The following is a 22,926-nucleotide window of genomic DNA, read 5'->3' on the forward strand; positions in this document are numbered from 1 at the left end:
TATCTTAATAAAACAAAACCCACAATCGAATATTTTGTAATTATGGAGATGCAACCCACAATTGAAAGTATTTCTTGGAGAACTCTTGCAGAATAGAGCCCACCTTCTTCTGGAACAGTATTAATCAATAGGTATAGTTTTATCATTATTTTGTGTTGCTAGTGTCTGTTTTTGATGGACATAGAGGATTTTGAGTTATGATGGCCAAGTACTGGGTCAATAGAGAAAAGAGGGCTATAGCCCCCTTAGCCCCCCCCCCCCCCCCCCCCCCCCCCTAAATCCGCCCCTGCTTCGGAAGGTTCCTTTGTTGTTTGTCTTAGAATGACAATATCTCTGATTCTCTGAGTAAATGAAAGATGGCAATCAGCTGGCTGGACAGATAATATATATTGTCTGGGCTTGTTCAATATGAATGTGTTTGACTAAACTATCACAATTAGGTGGTTCCATATGCATAGCACACATGCTGAGATGCTGAGCCTGAAACTCAAATAGAAGCCAGTTCAGTGATGAATAATGATGGACATGGCTTACATGATCATAGGTACAGAAAGGTTACAGCACAATTTGGTATTCTCTGTATCTTCTGAAGATATAATTGGGAAAGTGGAGGAATCAAAACTGAGTGAATATAGTAAATGAGAGAGCACTAAGCTTTCAATAAGTGTTTTCAACAAATCTGCCCTGACAACATGATGATGCTTGCTATGTCATAGACTCCCAAAGTGATAGTACCAATTTATTAATGGGTCATTTGCTCATGCACTAATAGAATTCAGGTGTAGTCATAACACCTTTAAGGGTATCATCCACTTGCATGTTTAAAAAATAAATCCCTTTAGGTGTTAAAAAGGTGGTGAAATGGTACTGTGATACTGTAAAGTGCTAATAATAATAAATACATATACGTATGTACGTACACACATACATACATACATACATACATACATACATACATACATACATACATAACATACATACATACATACATACATACATACATACATACATACATACATACATACATACATACATACATACATACATACATACATAGGTTTAAAGGAAGAAAATCCATCCCTCCCGGAGGAGACTGAGTGTGGGCACTCGACTAGACATGGGTGGCCTGCAGTTTGAATCCTGGGGTACATACAGTAGGAGAGATTTCTTTGACCCATATCTGTTTCACCTTATTGTTAGGTAGGTTAAGTAATCATTTAAAGTTAGGTAATCCAAAGGCTGCAGCACATGTTGCTGTCAGATGTCAGACCTTCAGTGCTTGCCAATGTAAAGTGCTAATAATAATGACACTCGCTAGGGACCCGCTGATTATGCTAGCATAATTATGAGCATAATAGGTGCCTGGAAGCATTGAGCATAATGCTAGCATAATAGGAAAAAATGTTCGAGCCATACTACAAATCCTTGATGGTAAAAATATATATCACAGAAAAAGATCGATATACTCTAATAGAACAGTCAATAACTCTAATAGAACAATCAGGCAGCTGACTGTTCTATTAGAGTATATCGATCTTTTCTGTACGTGCATTTTGAAGAGTGAAGATTTGCTTTAGCCACTTATTAAGTGCAAATTTACTAGCAAAACATGGGAAACGAGGCATAAAGCTTGAGCATAATGTGAGCATAAGGCCACATGTAAACTTAATTATTAGTTTCTCATCCCCGCCTGCATGGCCATTTTTCTTACCTCATCAAAAATTTTTACACCACTGGTGGCTGCTGCAGCTACCCAGCACCTTCTAAAGTTGCTACCTTGCTAGAGCAGTCTAAGAAAACTGCATTCTGAGTCATTTTAGCTAGCTAATTCAGCTATTTGGTCAGTAAAAAATAAAATAAAAATCTGCCCTCCCGCACTGCTATTTTGAGTACAGGAGGATGCGAAACTAATAGGTAAAAATTTTGAGCAGTGCAGCATAGCATATTAAGTAAAATTTTGAGCATAATAGGCGGGTCCCTAACACTCGCAGGGTGTTACAAAGGAGTGGTAGGGTGTTGCAATAACTATAACACCAGCTGCACAGCATGAAGAGGTGTAAATCCAGAGTGTTAGGGTGCTAGAAGGTGTAGTACACTTTACACCCTCAAGTATAGACTAGAGTTAGGCAATATTTCAATACATCGCCAAGCAAGTGCTCACAGTACTATTATTGCATATATTTTACCTTCGCAATATTATCGCATAGGCAATATATCACATATCACAATAATTATCGCATTATTTTTTATCATCTATAATTTGTGTCTCTTCTAGACCTCATATTTGCATGATATAGTTCATGCATATTATTGCTAACTATGTCAATTGGTAGACTTAATTGTTAGCAAAGAAATTAAAACCAATTCTCAGTGAAACAAGCAGTCATATATAATTATATGGACTTTTCAAACCCCTGGTAGTTGTGTTTCAATTTTCACCTACAATATTGCAATAATCACATTAAATGACTCATGCAATAATCGCATGTCACAAATTCAATGTCACCCAACCCTAGTACAGTGAAACCTGTCTATTCTGGTCATCATAGGGACAAAATTTTCTGACCTCATTAAGGAGGTGGCTGCATTAAACAGGTCACTTTGTACACAGTTAGTACATGTGGGGATTTTATAATGGCCAGTTTAAACAGGTGACCTCTTTATACAGTGACCTGATTAGACAGGTTTCACTGTATAGACAGCAGTAATAATAATACATAGTTCACTGATGAACCACATTGGCAATGTTGGTCATGTACCTTTACATTATGCTGTGATCTCTTTATAGCTTTACCTATACATTCCATCAGTTTACTTTCTACCTGTTCATTATAGGTGGCGGCAACTAGTAATAATTTGATTGCTTATTAAAACTAACAATTATATGGTATAACAAACTAGGCCCTCAGTTATTATCTAACCCAGTACCCTAGCTCGCTTATCCAAAATTGGAAATGACTGTACTATTAGAGTATTGTGTATGCCCTATAAGTGTATTCCAACTAAATGCATGTATTGCATCTGAACAATTTTAGCTGATGCCATTGTGGTTAGGATAACCAAGGGTCCACTTTATATGTACTTAAATGGATGATTTTAACTGGCCTGGAACTACATGGCACCCCTGGAAATAACGATCAAAAATCTGAAAGCTACGGTAATCCAACGAAATTTGGTTCTAATGTTTGGTTTTTATCACAGGTAAGCCACTAATTGTGACTGTTTACTAGCTGTTAGCTATCAGTGTGTAATACAGTCCAAATTATATCATGTTAAGAGTTGGCATTTACCTTAGTTTATTTTATTGGTATTGTACTGACATGGATAGAGTGATCTCTCTATTGTAGTGAAACATACATTTATTGGCATAGGTGGCAACACAAGCCACCATTGGGCCTAGATAAGCTACAGTGTCTGGATGACTCCAAAGCTTCTATACGTGATCAAGCAGCCTCCACACACTAGCCTGCAGCCCTGCACACCATATCTAGATCTTACTAATACTAACACTATCTTTGAATTCTGCATCACTCTCCTCTTTAGTGTACTAATCCACTGATATACCTGTTGACTCAGTGCTATTCCAGAGTTAACATCCACAGCCTATGAGTCATCAGACTCACTTGCAAGTTTACACAATCCATCATGCAGTTTACATAGTTTAACTAAGCTCAAATGTTTTGTTCCTACATACTTGACTTGAGAGTTGATATTTAGGAAAGCCATACTAACAGTACAACATAATAATTATAATGTATCGTTAAGGGAAATATCAGTAGGATATAACTCACAATCAGAGATAAGTATTATAGTATAGTTGGGACATAGCTAGCTGCTACAGGTGAAAAGTTATGTAAATATACAGTATTATAGTGTTTGTAACATAATACGTACATTTGTGTAGCAACTATTATTTAGCTATAGAGTGTGTGATTTGAGCACAGATCATTATACAGTTAGATCATGAATTACAGTGATAGCACCAAATGTTTTTAATTCATGTAACTTCATGTGAATTACAGTACTATATAGTCTGTGAATGAGCTATATATATATAGAATTAGAAAATTTTGATTTGTAGTATACCTGTGTGGCCTGCAGGGATAGCTTTAAAGGAGTGTTTGGAATGCTGGAGCAACATACTCCTCCAAATTTTATCCATGACTAAGTGATTTTTTTACTTAGCTGCTGGTGTTTAAATTTCTTCTTCAAGAAGAATTTCACGGCAACAGATTGCCCAGAATAGTCGGGGGAATCTTGAACATTGAACACTTTAATTCTCTTATTTGCTATAGTAATTTTTTTTTTTGCTGTATTTCTTTCCTTGCCACATCCACATGTGGGGCATTTTATTATCTTATCCGTGGCTGTGTGTGTCCAAGGATCACTCACTTTCCAATTATTTTTGTATATACCTTGACTATGTTATTCATCAATAAAGATGGTTTCTCTCACTATCTAGTAGAAGCTACAGTTTTATCTTAACAAAGAAAAAGCAATGTACGAAAACAACTAGAGTAATTTTATAGGTGTATGTCTTAAGTGAAAAACTGAACCGAGCACTCCAATAAATAGTCAAATACTGTAATAGAGGGTCCACTACAGCATGCTGATAAAAGAACCAATACATAAACAACCACCATTACACTTAACTTAAAAATGAAAAATGTAATACATATAATAACAAATTGGAAATTAAAGCTCTAATATAGCTCCACAAATTCAGAAGGAAAGACCTTAAATGCCATCTAATGGATTCTATATAAGGCTCTTCCACCTAGTAACAGTGCAGGTATTAACTATATACTTTATGTGGACGTGCTATCTAATGGATTCCTTGGGTCAAAGAATTCAGATAAACTGCTCATTCTGCTCATTATATCATTTACTAAATAGAATACATTCAAGGTGCAATAGTGGGAGTGCCTGAGATGTACATATCCCACCCCCGCATCATAGCATGTATAGGAAACTTAGGAGAATCTCCTCTTCTATCTGTATAATAAGTCAGTCAGAGGTGGTCAATATTATTGTACAAGTGATGACTAGCTGTTTAAATCTAATAGAACAGTCAACTGTTCTATTAGAACATCCTACTATATAGTATAATGAGGACCAGCGTGTGAGCTGAAACATCTCTACTCTGCATAGTGTATAATTTCATCATTGTGCTTAACATCTAACCAAACCAATTTACAAAGTTCATACCTTTCATTTGCTGATCCATCTCTACATAGAACCATTTTTGAAATAACTTAAAATACATGCATACCTTTAGGCTTAGCTATATATATAAATACGTCATGATGTTGTGACTGAGATGTCAATTCTGGTAAACTTAATTTCTATTATAGCATAAGTAAACAAGGCAATACGGTGTCTGAAGGGTGTGTTGCGCCTCTTCCCCTCCAGCTAGCAACTTTAGCAGTGATATAATTATATTGACTGCCTGCTTAGCTGACCGCTTCAATGAAGGAACATTGCATTTTATAATAATTATGTACACTTTGAGCTGGATCATCAAAACATTTGATGACTCATGATCATGGATGCAATTACAGACTATCTTGAAATTTGGCTCATTTGTAGTACTCCTTGACCTGCTAAAACTATTTTAAAATCTTTTTGTTCAAATTCCTGACACAATATTTACAGTCACTCTTAATTTTCACCGTAAATTTCATATAGGAAAGCCATAAAAGTGTAGTGTCTATTAGAGCTGAAACAAATACTAATACTTGACGAGTACTCATTAAGGATTTTTGTACTCGATTATAGTAAAATTGGTACTCGCTAAGACCATGTGACCCAGCTCACATGATATATTTGCCTTCAGGGAAGGACACAATAAAGGCTGTAGAGTTTGATTGGCATAATTTTTGTCAGGGACACTAACAGCAGTATTTTATTACAGCGTGTATATCATTGTTATTACTTTAAAAGCTGTAAACTGTTTAAGGACAGTACAAAACATGTCAAATGGGTATGACTACATGCAACTAGTATTCGTGGGTACCGGCTCGATTACTAACTCTAGAGAGTACCCAAATACCAAAAAAACCATGATCATTTCAGCACTAGTGTCTATTACAACCCTCTTCTGAACTTGTAATGGAGCCAAACCACTTGTATCTGTTGTTGACGCCTTTACTATCACTTAATTATCTGCATGGTTGGCTTAATGTTAATTCTTATGAGAAAAAAAATCACTTAATTTTTAGCTGTTTTTCATGACTCAGCTCGACTTGCACACTATAGTTTATACCAGTTTGGTCCTGCGGCCGTGGCCTTATAATTAACGAAAATTACATCACTGTATTCACATGGAAAATACATCTGGGCTTGCTGAACCTGGCCTCTATAACGGGATGGCCTCATTACTGAGGTGGCCACTAAGTGAGGTTTCATTGTAATGGAATAAAGATCGCTATAAATGAAAGAAACAAGCGTCAAGAATTAATGAAGTGTGTTAAAACTTCTAGTCGTACAAAAATCTGTATTCAGTTGCCTTATTAACATTTTACATGGTCAATCCTACTATTGACTTGTTAACTCTAGTTCAATACTTTTCCCTTTGTTTTCCTTATTCATATTTATGTAAAAATTATTCCTTAACACTATGCAGTCATGAATAGCTGTTTTCTATCTCTATAATCCAGTTAATATAGTCATCGAGTTGTTCCCTTAACTTCTCCTCATCCACTCCCACACTAGCTAGATTTCTATTAAGTTTAGGATTGTAGTTGGCTCTACGTTCACTACGATCAAGTGAAGTGTGTTGTACTCTATCGGCCATTGACATCATATGTTCAGGTATGGTGAGGTTACATAGTGAGTAAATCTTCTCTAGTGTAGCAGTCAAGTTATTAGTGTACAAGCTAAATGGTATCACCAGCTTATTCCTTTCAGATTGATTGTAGAATGTCATTTCTTCCTCACAATAAGGGATTTGTGTCTCCAATGTGTAATCACGCAACACCCGCCAAGAAGCTGGAGAAAGACCGCACTCAAGTGAAATTATCCTGAAAAAATTAATCAAACTCTGGAACCGCTGGGCTGGATCTCTGACTACCGTAAAGAATTTAGCATCAGGGTATCGGTGTTCTAAAGTTCTAGCAATTGTTAAGAAATGTCCTTTAACTAGTACATGCTGTAAAGGCTTCCCACGATGGTAACAAATCTTTCTCACTATACAGTCAATAAATGATAACAACTTATCACAATATTGCTGGTCTATTGGCATATCTTTTTGTGTGACAAGGGGAAATCCCCACTCAAAAAACATAGTCCCCAACAAGCATGGTACAAACCCAAAGTGCCACTGAATAGTCACCACATCCCAAGTATTGGTTTTATTAGCATTTATATCATGACGTTTGTGTTTTTCTACATAAGGATTGTTGCTATACACTGGCCTAGCACTTGCAAACTTTCTCCAAGGAATACGTAATTTCCACATCCAAATGAAGGGGCAATATCCTTCCCGAACGGTGGGAACAATGAAGTTTTCTCTGTCTTCCTCTAAGTAATGTGCTAGTTGAGTGGAGCCACTACGAGCAGCCGAGATAAAGAATATCGGCTCCTTCATGTCAACTTTGTGATAAGAAGGGAACAAAAGTTCATCTATAAACCAAAACACTCCAACAAGTGGGGCATTTATTAGAGTATACAGCACTGTGAGAAATACAATCACTCTGTTCACCAATGGGATATTGTCCTCGTGTGTGCCCTCCATAAATACAGCCACAAAGTACTTCCAAAATCTGTACCAAGGTGAAATAATTGGAGGTAATCCCCAAATGGATAAGCCGAGCAGAAACAACGGCACACATGTTAACGATACTGGAAGCCATATTACTATCAGACAACATCGAATAACAATTTCCTTCAGCGTATTAATCACTGTTGGTCGCGGTACATCCTCGTCTCCATCCATCCATAGATAATATATACCTCCGGACAGTCCGGAGGTATATATTATCTATGATCCATCTACAACGTCGTACCTCTGATCTGATCCCCTCTAGAGACTCTGGTCTGTATTTAATCGATAAGCGCCGCGCGGTAAGTAAGGTCTGGCGACAGAAAACTGCGTGCGGGTTCAAGGTCCAAAGTTTAAGTGGGTGTGACTCGATGTGTGGAGCCCTAGTGTCGTGATGCTCTAGCCCGGAAAATAAATTGGTAGTAGTTTGTTCGAGAAACTATGGATAGAGACGAGGATGTACCGCGACCAACACTGACCGTTGCGCTGAGGGAAATTATTTTTCGATGTTGTCTGATAGTATTATGGCTTCCAGTATCGATAGCATGTCTGCCGTTGTTTCTGCTCGGCTTATCCATTTGGGGATTGCCACCAATTATTTCACCTTGGTCCAGATTTTGGAAGTACTTTGTGGCTGTATTTATGGAAGGATCACGTGAGGACAATATCCCACTGGTAAACAGAGTGATGGTATTTCTCATCGTGCTGTATACTCTAATAAATGCCCCACTTGTTGGAGTTTTTTGGTTTATAGATGAATTGCTGTTCCCTTCTTATCACAAAGTTGACATGAAGGAGCCGATATTCTTCATCTCAGCTGCTCGTAGTGGCTCCACTCAACTAGCACAGTATATAGAAGAGGACAAAGAAAATTTTATATCTCCTAACCTGAGAGAGGGGTTGTGCCCGTTCATTTGGATGTGGAAACTGAACTTTTCTGTCAAAAACTTTTCCACTGCTAAAACAATGAATTTAAACAGATCATTATTTTCAGAAATGAGGAAACGTAGTAATGTCAGTCTTGATAAAGCTATTTCATGGAGCCCGGTGACATCTCGCTGGCACTTCGGGTTTGCAGCAAGCTTGTTAGGGACCAAATTTTACAAGTGGGGAATGCCATTTATCCATCCTAAGGAAATAGAAATTGACCAACAGTATTGTGATAAGCTGTTATCATTTATGGATTGTATTATGAGAAAGATTTACTATTATCGTGGGAAGCCTTCACAACATGTACTAGTTAAAGGACATTTCTTAATGATTGCTAAAGCATTAGAACAACAATATCCTGAGTCAAATTTTTTTACTGTGGTCAGAGACCCAACAGAGCGATTTCAGAGCTTCATCAATTTTCTCAGAATAATTTCGATGCATTACGGCTTGTCACCAGCTTCTTGGAGGGTGTTACGTGATTACACGTTGGAAACACAAATCCCTTATTGTGAAGAAGAAATGATATTCTACAATCAATCTGAAGGGAATAAGCTGGTGATACCATTTAGCTTGTACGCTAATAACTTGACTGCTACACTAGAGAAGATTTACTCACTATGTAACCTCACCATACCTGAACATATGATGTCAATGGCCAATAGAGTACAACACACTTCACATGATCGTAGTGAGCGTAGAGCCAACTACAATCCTAAACTTAATAGAAATCTAGCTAGTGTGGGAGTGGATGAGGAGAAGTTAAGGGAACAACTTGATGACTATATTAACTGGATTAAGGAGTTAGAAAATAGCTAGTCATCGACATAATGTGTAATTTATAGATTTATGAAGGGAAATTTTTATTAATGAATTCTGTTAGGTATACCATACAATACTGTGCAGCATATATTAATTATAAGTTTGCACACAACTTTATGTTGCCCACATTTTATATCTGATCTACATATTCCTTAAAACTCTTAAATTCAACACTGCTTATCACATTAATGAATGCTCTATATCACTAGTTAAATTTCTTGTAAAAGAAAATTTTCAAGAGGGCTCATGTCCACTCTGTAAACTCTTCCCTACATGAGAGGTGAAAGTTAATTAAATTGTTGTGTTGTACGTGCTTACATGTAGTGCATGTTCCTACACACTTTTGTACTAGCATAATTATTATACTGTATGCAGTAAGCTTCAAGTTGAATTTCATGGAATCTAGTTTGGAGGGTTGTACCCCAGAAGCTTTTAAGTTATTATCTTATATTGAACAGATGTTAGATGTAACAGTGGTTACTCCGGTCCCGGCCAGTTGAAAGAGAGAAAATATAATTGTAGAGGTTGATCAAGCTCTGATATACTATAGTGGCTCTGCTGAGCAATTACCCATCACAACTAATTCACAGCTCTAGGCGCTTGGCACCTCATAGATATTTATAAAATGAATCAATATCCTTGGCCGGACATAAAAATAATGTCTCCAAAATTAACCATGAACCAACAAATACATGTGACTAATCCTATGATAACTAGGTTAGTTACACAACATACAAGTTGACAAACACCGAAGCAAGCCAGGTAACTGGGTGTGTGTATTGTGTATACTGGAGAAATCAGAAATATTTAATGCTAAGGGGGCAAGCAACACAATGTAAAGTTATTTACAATTACAGTAGAATTTTTTAAGCCTTCTGAGATTGAATAAGTTAAATTCACTTCATGTTGAAATAAAAAGTGATTACCAGAAGACTAAAGCTGGTGCAGTATAACTTATAATTACTCTTCAAGTTGTGTTTCATGGGGTCTGGGAGTTGTACCCCCAGAAGCCTTTTAGATAGCTTAAAGTGATGTTAAAGGCACTAAAGATCCAACAGACATGGCTGTCATTAAAACATTTAAGTGTGGCTGTCACTTGTCTCACCCAAGGCACTAAAGATCCAGTATATACATAGAGGACTGAAGCTTGGTCAAGCCAGCTCTGATATACTGTATGACTCTGCTGTACAAACTTTCAATGGAGTCAAACCAAATGTGCTTATGTATACTCCATCTAGTTGGCTAAAATATTTTCTTTTACACAAAAAGTTTTTTAGTTTTCTCAGGTACCACCTCATTGTGAATATAGCAATAGCCACGATAAGCTGTGCACAGTTGCAGGACAAGAAGTTTAATTTATACATACACTTACACACACACACACTGGTCTATTCTTAGTTATAAATGACTTTAATGAAAACATTTTGGATGTAGTTGACTGTTCTATTAGAATGAGAAGCCTTGATTTAAAAATCATCCCTTCCACAGATTTTTTTGTTTTTGCACCTATAGGTCTCTTCTACTAGCTACCTAGCTAGTACATTGTAAAAATAATTTGGTCCCACCCCATCCTCCTAAATCTAAATCCTATAGATTCCACCATGATGAACAGCTTCTACCAACTAACCATAATACTAGTGGATGATTATAACATACAGTATACATTGTAGCAATGTACACAATACACACATACATACAGTGACTAGCCTAAGGCAACACTACGCACACAAGTACAACATGACATGTTCAAATTATAATTACAACTATTATAGCCAATGGGAGGCATTGATTATGTGATTCATGTTGTTGTTATCGTCAGAAATCAAATTCATCATCTTCTCTGCTCTTTAATCTCCATCTTGACGAGGGGCCCTCCCCATAGTTGTCAGTATTACCTCCTTTAGGTGGCAACTTGGCATAAGTGTTACCCTTAGGTGTGTAGTCCCCCATACCAGTGGACCTGAGGTGGGCGTTGGCCATCTTCTCAGCGTATCTTCTCTTCTTGTCATCTATAAACAATCAAGATGTGATCACACAATGATAGGAACTTCATCCATACTGATTTCTTTATTAGAGTAGTTTGCTTATAACATTGCATACTAATTAGGATCACTACTCAAACTAATTGTTTAGAGAGTTTCTCACCATTTCACTAGATACAATAGTGAGATGTCAAGAACCAGCTGGGTTCTATGGGATTTAGAAAACTTGAAGGCACTGGGCTGTGCAAGGGCACTATTGAGGGCCTGAAGGTTTTCTAAATCCCATAAAACCCATTGGTTCTTGACATCTAAATTAGTAAAAAGAGCCCTCTACACTTATCCATTTCAATGCCCATGCTTAGCCAATTCATTGTTGTGCCTTGACAGCTGCTTGTAAACAAGAAATGTAGTGTTGATTAGTGCAAACAAGCCCATTTCTAATTCAGTAGTGGAAAACACTTTTTTCACACTCTCAAGAGCTAGTAAGTGTGACAGTTACTTTTTAGCTACGAAAGTCATGTATTGTGTTGGGATGGCTCAAAGAAGGTTTGTGAGGGTTCTGGGACACACATGGATACACTACCAATTCACAGATCAGAATACTTGGTATTGATACTGAAGTGTTGGGTGGAATGTTTCTTACCAGACATTAAACGGACAACATTCCATATGACATATAACTTACTCATTTGATTAACGGGTGGCAATAATCCATTATCATTAGGTCTGATCATGGAAGCCAGTCCAATTGACTTGTGCTTGTTGCTAGATGATGATGACATGTCAAAATATGTAGGTAGGTCATGTGATCTCTTTGCATCAGAGTAGGAGTAGCCTCCAGCCTTGATGTTCCGTAACCGACCGCCATCTTGGTTGTGATCTAAGGTGACATCATAATGGAGTTATGTCAGAATCACTAGTATAGGTGTGGCAATCTGTAGTGCTGTGGACCCTTTTAACTCTTCAAATTACAATAGCTGATACCTAGGCTTTGGGTCTTAAGACCAAAATATTTTTGTGTACAATGATGTGATATAAGCCAAGTGCTACCCTTCTGCTCTTCTACAGTTAGCTTGCTTAATGCACTAAAATAATATACTCTACTTGTAAGATCAAAGTGCCGTAATGTAATATATTTTCCATATAGTACCAATTAGCTACATAACTGTACTGTATGAGTCATACAGTACAGTTGTGGATAACTGGGCAGTTATGCAGTATAATAATAACAAATGTCATGAAAACAACCCCACTGACTCAGACAGAATGATTAAGTAAATGACATTGTAAATCACCACTGCTAGCCAATTAACCAATCATACAGCAATAAGGGGGAGGGGGTATGGTGTTAAGAGGCTAATACAGTACGAGACAAAGCCAAGTGTTGTATTAGCCTCAAGACACCCCCAAGTGCTGTATTTTCTTACACATAAGCATAGGCGGCCTTTAACTATACGAAGTGGTTATATTTACGGGCCCGTAACGTAGGATTTTTTTGCTATATTTATAGCATTCCTAAGTGCGCATGTGCAAGCATCTTGTGACTTAGTTTGTTACATTTTTTTGGCTGTTGATATCTAGCCAGTCATTGCTATTTAAAAAAAAAAACTTAGAAAAAATGGTGACACAAAAAGGTATACGAAACGAAGAAAAAAAGTGTGATGTAACCGAGGCTCGAGGTCTAATGTATTTAGCGGACTGGACTCGCGGACTGGACTCACGCACTGAACTGGAAACAGCTTTTAAACAATAACCCAAACCTTATCCATCTCTTGCAACACTGGAGATCCCACTATTGAGCTACAACTGCTGATACTGCTCTTCCTTACAAGTCAACAAACTAGCGCATGCACCAATTAATTAGAATACACTTACGATACACAAGTACTGGCAGTGATAAAGCGTGATAGAGGCTATTGTTGTAGCATAGATGTTTTCCTTTATTGTTTTGGCACTAGTACTAGGGTTGTAGAGATGAGCCAGTAGCAATTCTTAGCAGGATAGCTCTAGATGGCACCGCCCCGCGAGGTGATGGGGCTATGCAAATAAACTGGCTCATCACTACAACCCTAACATTAGTGCTGAGTACTGGAGCAACAAAGGAAAAACAACTAAGCTACAACAATGGCCTCTATCACGCTTTATCACTGCTAGTACTCGTGTATCGTAAGTGTATTCTAATTAATTAGTACATGTGCTAGTTTGTTGACTTGTAAGGAAGAGCAGTATCAGCAGTTGTAGCTCGATAGTGGTGTCTCCAGTGTGGCATGAGATGGATAATGTCTGGATTATTGTTTAAAAACTGTTTCCAGCTCAGTGCGTGAGTCCAGTCTGCGAGTCCAGTCCGTGAGTCAAGTCCGCGAAATACATTAGGCCAAGGCTCGAACCCACAAATCCGGGTTTGGTGTACCCACGCTCTACCACCGTACCACCAGTACTTGCTGGCTACTCCTCTTGTTTTTTTACTATTTAAATGTTACAAATATAAAATACTAACCCATATATACCAGTGAAGAAGAAACCAAACCTAATGTTAACCTGACGTTTGCCTGTTAAACACAATGATGACTTTCACTGCATGTATGAAGGTAAGTTTTTGGGTTCGAGGCGAGCTAGGGTTGGCCTGGCTTCGCCGGGATGCTTGCTTCGCTCACTCCAACCCTAGCTCGCCTCGAACTCACCCAAAAACTTACCTTCATACAACTAGTGTGTTTGATACTCGAGTTATACAACAAACGACCGGCTAAATAAATATTTGCACCGTGACCGACTAAGTCACGAGATTCTTGCACATGTGCACTTAGGAATGCTGTAAATATAGCAAAAAAATCCTACGTTACGGGCCCGTAAATATAGCCACTTCGTTAACTATATAACAAGCAACACTACAGGATTTCAATAAGAAGCAATAAAGTACAGACGTCTTCTTCACCAAACTTCAGCACCATTATTCTCCATCATTGTGTGATCAAATCATCTATTGTATATCAATAGACTTAGGAACGCATGAGATCTTAATTTTAGCATCATAGCACCGTCAAAGACAAAGAAAGAGCAGAGTTGGGGAAGTTACCTTTTCAAAGTAATATATTACATATTACATAATACTTTCTACACAATGAAATATATTACAGTTACGTACATATTACTTGAAATAAAATGTAGCTTTGCATATTAAGTTACTTGTGAAATGTAACTTAATATTATTAGCTGTAAATATTACAGTTACTGAATGCAAGTAGCTAACTCCACAATGTTATAAATTTGGACTAAGTTACGTACTTTAATGTTATGAATTAAATTAACACTTCAGCATATATGCATGCAAACCACATGTTTTCACACAGACAGTGGGCATTGATAGCAATAGTCTATGTAGTCACGTGGTACACATCAGTCCATCAGTCCAATGGACCAGGCAGCATCTAGGTTAATGGATTGAGGTAATGGATCGAGGTAATGGATCACTAAGTAGTTTAATGGATAGTAAATAGCAGTATAAAACCATTTCTAATGCATTACTGGCTCATTGTTGCTCATAGTATTACTCGTTACATCATGCATCCTGCTACTTGTTACCTTATTACTTTGTTCGTTACTAGTAACGAGTTAATAATTTCCAAAAGTAACTCAAGTTATATTTCTGCATTTCACAAAGTAACGCATTATATTACTTCAACTCACAAATCGTAATATATATTACGTAACGCATTACCCCATCTCTGGATAAGAGACAAATCAATAGGGGGATGATTATTAAACATCCTATTCCTCAATACAGGACAGTGTTGCCCAATGTGGTACTGTCTTATAGGGAATTTTGTAATGAGTATCGTGATGGTAATGAACCTTCTAAGCTTATACCGAAGCATATGTCAAAGCCTATATGTTGTAGGGCTGGGACAAAGCTTCGAGTGTTTCATGGGAAAGGTTAGTAAACTTCGAATTATAACATTATCCTTTGAAGCTTCATAATGTACTCATGCCTATAAAATAAATGTCATTTTCTCTGCTTATAATCATCTTGTGTAATCAATGTTAGTCTCTTCGCGATCAATCTTTATGTACCACATCCACTGTAATAAAACTATTGTAGTTTAGCTTGCTACCATAGTTATAACCTTAAAACACCTTATAAAGTGATAGACAATGCATGGAAAAGTCCATTTAGCTATCAGTTTGCCTATGCATTATTGCAGTATAGCGGACACGCCCATTTGTAATTGACTGATTGTTTCATTCAGAACTGCTGCTATGCATTTTCTAAATGCTTACAAACTTACTAAATAGATAAACTTAAGAAGGATAGGCATAAATGCAAGAAAACTTGTAACTAGTATAGCTAACACCAAAACTCAAACTTTTTATTAGTGCATGTTCAAAGGTAAATTTCAAGCTTCGTCCTAGACCTAAGACGTTGGAATTAGTGCTCCATGCTGTATTGGAATTTGAAGGATTAAATGAGGAAAGTGTTTATCACAAAAGCAGCTTGATAACAGCAAGAACCAGTTGTGAGGCTGTAATATCTGGTACAATAGGTAGTCGGTGAATTCCAGTGAGAGCAAACAGTGAACACGGCTAAGTTTACAACACTGCTTAACAAGCCTAACACAAACTATAGTCTGTCAGGATGAGCTGGGCTTGGTATGGTCCAATCAATTCACACTGCAGTTTATTTCAAGCCTTGTCATGTGGTGTTAGGTGAGTAGCATGTATGCATCAAGAGTGACTACAAACACTCTAGATAAAATTATATATCTACTCAATTAGCCTCAAGGGACTGTTCAAGAAGCCACTAAACCACAATGATAAACATTGAACAATGTATCTGTGGCTACTACCACTAATTATACTGTTTATACCATATATGGAGCCATCATCACAAGCTGGAATGTAAGGAATTAAAGGAGTCAACAGGAAAAGGCCTGCCTCATGCTACTACCATATTCATCCACATGTTCAAACTGACATCAGGTACTCCACCCAGCTGCCTGGTAACACATATTTTATGCTACTAGAATCTTTATGTATCAAGTGAAGATTCCATACTTATATAAACTAGTGCATAAACGAATGTACTACATTCGTTCAATGGTCCGAAGGGTGCATTATTCGAATGACATAAGCGAAGTTTGAATTTTGCACATGCATAACCTGGTTACATTGGCAAGCAAGAATCCAATTGCTCATCACGCCATGAACAATTTTTACCGAAGGCAGTTACACTTGAGACACTAGAAAGTAATGGAAGGTGGTTGTATGCAAAGCCATTAGGTGTCTGACAAATTAATTAGCTCGCGTACCACAAGCACCACGTCCACTGATAATCACGAAGTACAGTTGGGACAAGCTGTAGAGGAAGAACATTCATGAGTTGTATACTGCTATAAGGTTTTTAACAGCAGCTACATCTTGTGTGCTTTCTCTTGCTGCCATATCTTGTTAAACAGACAAATAATAGTGCCAACGAGAGAAATTCCATTGGCCAAAGGGAGCCAGTATGATGACTATTGTTTAATGAATTAAGCTACAATACACTCTTATGACAACTGCATAATATCTAGCTAACTGCAGCTATAGCTACATACAATGTTCACCAAAGCTTCGAATGTTGCACTCAAACCCTCAAAGCACAAAATTGACATTCGTTTATGCACTAATACAAAGACGAACATTTTCACCTCCAACCCTATAGTAACACCTAGCTGGTAAACGTGGTCTAAGTGTTGTGATAACATACTTCTACACTTATGATGCACAACATAATGAGTAAAAATATATCAATCAGACTGAATGTGAAGTGAACCAGCATATAAACAAACCCAGTATCAACATGTATGGGTGCCTCCGGCCTTACAATTTCACTCACACACACACACACGCACACATACAATACACTACACACACAGACAAACACAATACCTTGTAGAGGTGATCGTGACCTACCAAACGATGATTCTCCATTATCCTTCTTGTTCACCACTACAGTACAAAACATAATATAACCAGTCATCTTTTGTTAGTATGAAATTTATTCTCCATCCAAGTTAAATTCATATCGTAATGGCATGAACAATTAAACTAATGGATTCAAATGTACATAATGTATGTAGTATACATGATTAAACCATTTCCGTATGAAGTTTGTTGTACATATATGCAGAACTAGTCCACACATATTTCAGATTCTATAACACTTACAAAAGAACTAGATCTAGTATGAGTGTACACAGAATTATAGCACACACTACCCTCCATACTATCAAAGGACTTTGTAGGACATTCCTACTTCTTGTAAAAACACTACTTGGTATATACCTACTATTGTCCAGACACTGTAAACTTCATTTTGACTAGTTTTTCATGAGCTACACGACATATCTCAGTACAAAATTTCAAGGTGAGAAACTTTCAGGATCTTAGGATTTGGCATGTACTGTACTTACAGCAATGCCTTTTACACAAAGTAAATACTATGAAAGAAAAATGATCATCAACAACAGTCGTGACTCATGAAAAATTGCCTGCACAAAAATACCCAATCTATGGTGTATGATTCAGGCCACCAGGTCCCCATTAAACAACTGGATAGACCTGAGGAAACAACAACAACTAGGCATCAAACTTGGAACTTTTTAATCACTAGATATGTTGCCTCACCACATGCACACAATACACACACACACACACACACACACACACACACACACACACACACACACACACACACACATACTACATACACACTACATACACACTACATACACACACTACACACACACACACACACACACACACACACACACACACACACACACACACGCACACACACACACATACTACATACACACACTACACACACTCACCAGATGGCAAATACTGATGATGAGCAGGTAGCGCTCCATGTCTGGAGTACATATTAGTAGTGAGGTGACTGGTAGTGGTAACTGGTGCAGGGTTGATATTACGACCCAACCCTACGTTGCGTCTGACACTCCACACCTCCTCCAATCTGTTGCTCATGTGATGCTGGTCTCCTGATGATTAGATTACAGCAATTAGGTAATTACAATAAAGATTTCATAGATACTAATAGTCGTGTAAATAAGAGAAATTTCATATACAAATATTTTCTAAAAAGCTAAACAATAACCATGGCATGTATACCATATGTACTAAAGGCAGTTCATGAAGTTTTTTTCAGTTATTACTTGTAGCCAGAAGTGTTTCATTACCATCTTTTCAGCTGGCCTCAAATACATACAGAGGATACACTCCAGGGCCCAATTAAAACACTAACTCTAATAAACTCCTAAACGTACTTCACTTCGTATTTCAAGATTCCAAACTGTATGTTAATTACATAAACACTCTTAGCGCACCACTTTATCTGCAATCGATGTGCTCTACAAAATAAATGTATGGACATCGCCTAAATGTCACTTTAGAAAACACCTGGGGCTTTATACAAACAAATAGGCTTATTGTACAGTGTTGGTGGATCCACCTAACCATTAGTCCCACCCAATACTACACAACTTCTCCAGCAATATCCTTATAAAGCCTTCTTGGCTACAAAAACTTAATCAGCAATTCAATCTAATAGTTTAATTCCCTAAAGGCTATTGTGTTCATACTCAGAAGTCATACACACAACACACCCAGCCAGAGTCTGGACAATGTTATACAATAAACAAGAAATAATCGGACATCTCCAATTATGGACAATCATCCTAACATGTCCTTATTTGTCCTACCCAAGTCCAGGTGTCCTGATTTCAGGGGTCTAAATGTGTGTACACTAATACAAATGTGACCATGGACAAGTGTCCTGATTATCAAGGTGTCCTTATTAGTGAGGTGTCTTGATTATCAAAGTGTCCTGATTTCAGGGGTAGTTCCACTGTACACTACTCATACCACTAAGCATACAACAGAATTGTTAGTTGGCCAGTTGACATGCAGAATAGCTCATCATTTCACCACACACTGAACTCCCTGACTGTCCACTCACCTGATTGTTTCACATTCTGGGAGCTGATCACATGATCTATGGGAGAGTGGCGCTGCTGTTCCTGCTGTGAGGCATGACCAGGGTAGAGGAACTTTTTAGCAGCTAGACAGAGAATGATATAATGTCCGGACACCTTGGGGACCAACCAATAGTTGTATTCATACTCAGAAAACATGGTAACCACACCCCTTCCATGATACACAATACATCCAGACAATGTTATACAATAAAAAATATGAAACAATTGAATACTTCCATTTTGGAGGACCATCTTCACATGTCCTTATTTGTCTTGGATTTGTGTCTTTATTAGTAAGGGTCTTGATTAAGTCCAGGTTGATTATGTAGGTGTCCTCAAGTATCCACATTAACAGGTTCCAGTGTTATATGGATACCTTGGGACCAGCCAATAGCGTCCTGATTATCAAGGTGTTCTGATTATCAAGGTGTCTTGATTTTCCAGGTCAATTTATGTGCTTTAGGACCTTACCATGAGGTGTTTTACTATAGCCTGTTAGCATTCACCTGAGCCTTCCTTTCTTGTTAATAACTCTTGTTACATGTTACATGGGCCAGCTGCCCAAACGTTTAGTAGCTCTGTGCGTTTAGTAGCTCTGTGAAAAGCCCTTTAAATGCCGGAACTGTTAATCAAAAAAGCGCTTTGATACCAGCAAGAACAAGTGAGTTATGAGGCTTTAAAAATATCCCATACATTTAGCAAAAACACACTTGTTCCTGTACAACACCATTGAGAGTGAACACATGTTCGCCTCTTTGATATTACTATATTTGGCAGGGCTCAGGTGAAATCATACTGACTATATTAGCAACTAAGAACAATAACAAATGATAACACAGTTCAGCACTTATTCTAATTAAGACACAACTGGAAATTTCATCATAATATTTCTAGTGTTTAACAGGGCTCAGTACACACTACACACGATGACTCCACAGTTGACAAAAAAAAAAAATTACATCACACATCATGTACTACTATCATATCACTCTTGGAATATACTCAAGTTTATTCAGTAAGATATCAGTGTCACATCATGTAGTTACCCTTGAACCACAACCTGCCACCCGAGCAATCATGACAGTTAGGGGCATGTGGTTGACCAATAGTAAACAACTAATTAGGCCGCTTGAAAATGTCACCATACCTCACCAGACTTGTAGTACACCAACAATATGCTGTGTCACAGTGATGGCTAAAATTCGATGATTTACAAACTCAAAGGGACACATAAATTAGCATGGAAATAGGTTGAGCATTCAATGGCAACATGTATCCCCGAAGCAAACGAAATTCGTACACAAATTAAATACAATACAAAACGCTACAGTACAACAAATGAACGCGTACTAAAAGGATTGTATACTAAAGGTACCAGCTACTACAGCACAAATCCTCACGTTTATTTGCTTTTCCAGTATCTTCGCTTTTCTCGTCTTCGCCGGTTAGTGACTCGAATTGTTTTATCCGGGACCGTACGGAAGGCATGGCGATACAGCACGTCCCGCACTAAGCTATCTCATACGGATAATGTAGCGATGTGAACTACGTAAATAAAGGAGTCAACTGTCGCGTCTGTTTTCACACTACGGTCGTCATGAGAACTAACAATTACAGCCGTAAATTAGTAACTTCTTGAATAACTCCGTAAATCAACTAGTGATGGGCGATATCAGGATTTTCAGAACGATACGATATCGATACGATATTGACTAAAATTGACCGATATTGATACTTTTCGATACGATATTGTAACATTATTTGTTCATGTAAATTGCCAGTTTTCTTACATAATTTGATAGTAGGTAGCTATAGCTATACACAATGGATTCCCCGCCCACATACTCAAGAGTAAGTGATTTGAAAATTGCTGAAGGTAATGGAAAGCTACAATTAACACTAAAATACATTTTAAAATTAAATTCAGATCACGTGATGTATCGTATCGAAATATCGGATTCTGAAAAATATATCGATACTTTTCGATATCAGCAAAAAATCAAACGATACGATATAATATCGATATATCGCCCAACACTAAAATCAACACTGACTAATGATAATTGGACATAACACACGTACATACTGAAAACTACACCATACTACTACTTATTACCTAACTATATACTTATTACTACCTACGTACTTAACTTAACCAATGTCAAAGTCAGGAAATTCGTCCTCAGCAGTAAGCGAAAACTGGTGGAGTCCGGTATCATTTTCGCATTGTACCTCCACAAAGTCACAGACAGTTGCTGGAGAAGTTGGCGCCTAGCAAACTTTCGAGGTGAACCGTTTTTAACAGTTATTCTGTCTGCTATAGATCCTAAAATTGATAGGGCATATGGTGACCAAACACCAAAGGTCTCACATACAAGCCGAGAGGGATAAAATCTCCTCCATTATCATTCACAATGTCCTGGTATTGGTTGTCCTTAGCTATCTCACCAACAGCAGCGGCCACCCCAGCCTGAGAAGAAGCAGAAGATATGACAGCAGACTGAGTGGTACTCCTGACGGAGAGATCAAAATAGGCAGGACGACCAAGATGAAAGTCAGGGTGGTATATGTCGCCAGGACAAGATTGGTCAGATGAAATGCCTTGCTCCCTAAGAACACCAGGGTGATCTTGGAGCAAGGCATGGTGTACAACAGACACTAAAGCACTGACTAATCGCATCGGTCATCAGTATTATCGCTGTGGATTCCGGCTCAGTTTCGTATCCTATCCTACCTTCTGTACACCGGTGTAGACCCTGAGATAGTGTACTCTTGTTCAGCCCCCTTACATTTACAGTGAACATTACTGGTGATGCACGAATAGTTATGCTCTCAATAGTAGGCTGGGAAGCCTTCTTTGCAGATCCCTAGTGGGCGGTGGCTGACTAATCAGATAAATGGACCATTTAGTTGAGCCTATAGCATTTGACCATGGAAGATCCATACTTTACAGACTCTGGCTTCAGAAGGCTATCACAAAGTTCATTCTCAGTTATCAGTCATGCACTTCATATAGCTTGGACTCTTCATGCACCTATGATTATGATTATGATGTGATTGGGGTTGAGGCTTAGAAGCCTGTACACCCATTCAATTACATACATACACATACATAAATTAGATACAATAAACAAAAATTAACTATGAATATAATTATTACATTAACATAAATCTATAGTCATAAAGTAATTATCTATAGCTGCATGATTTAAAATTATTTGATGAAAAATTTCCTACAATATCACTTGTAAGATTGTTCCAGTCTTTAATTACTCTAATACCAAAATAGTTGACCCGACACTAGATACATTGTTAACTGTCTGTTCAGTGTAGGCTCAAAGACTCAGTATGCTTAGAAACTTACTGACAGACTTATGTTGGGTTGTCACCCAGGCCA

The 22,926-nt window shown here is 37.7% G+C and overlaps 1 protein-coding gene across 1 annotated transcript; it reads right to left on the reverse strand.

Moving 5' to 3' along the window:
* Nucleotides 1-11,127: 11,127 nt before the first annotated feature.
* LOC136257787 (uncharacterized) lies at nucleotides 11,128-21,164 on the reverse strand. The gene is made up of 6 exons (XM_066051099.1): nucleotides 20,930-21,164; nucleotides 19,511-19,612; nucleotides 18,363-18,533; nucleotides 17,419-17,478; nucleotides 12,182-12,376; nucleotides 11,128-11,523 (listed from the first exon to the last, which is right to left on the reverse strand). The coding sequence occupies exons 1-6, from the start codon at nucleotides 21,015-21,017 to the stop codon at nucleotides 11,330-11,332; spliced, it is 810 nt and encodes a 269-aa protein (XP_065907171.1). The 5' UTR covers nucleotides 21,018-21,164; the 3' UTR covers nucleotides 11,128-11,329.
* Nucleotides 21,165-22,926: the final 1,762 nt, after the last annotated feature.

This window comes from Dysidea avara, chromosome 6 (genome assembly GCF_963678975.1).
Source record: "Dysidea avara chromosome 6, odDysAvar1.4, whole genome shotgun sequence".
NCBI lineage: Eukaryota > Metazoa > Porifera > Demospongiae > Dictyoceratida > Dysideidae > Dysidea > Dysidea avara.

Bases quoted from the DNA above. Each gene is read 5' to 3' on its own strand.
- LOC136257787 (XM_066051099.1), bottom strand. From the start codon at position 21,017: ATGCCTTCCGTACGGTCCCGGATAAAACAATTCGAGTCACTAACCGGC. The intron at 19,613-20,929 runs GTGAGGATTTGT...TTCTCTGTCTAG, and splicing joins TACTGGAAAAGCAAATAAAC to CTGCTAAAAAGTTCCTCTAC. The intron at 12,377-17,418 runs GTATTGTGTTTG...ATGTCACCTTAG, and splicing joins GTCACGATCACCTCTACAAG to ATCACAACCAAGATGGCGGT.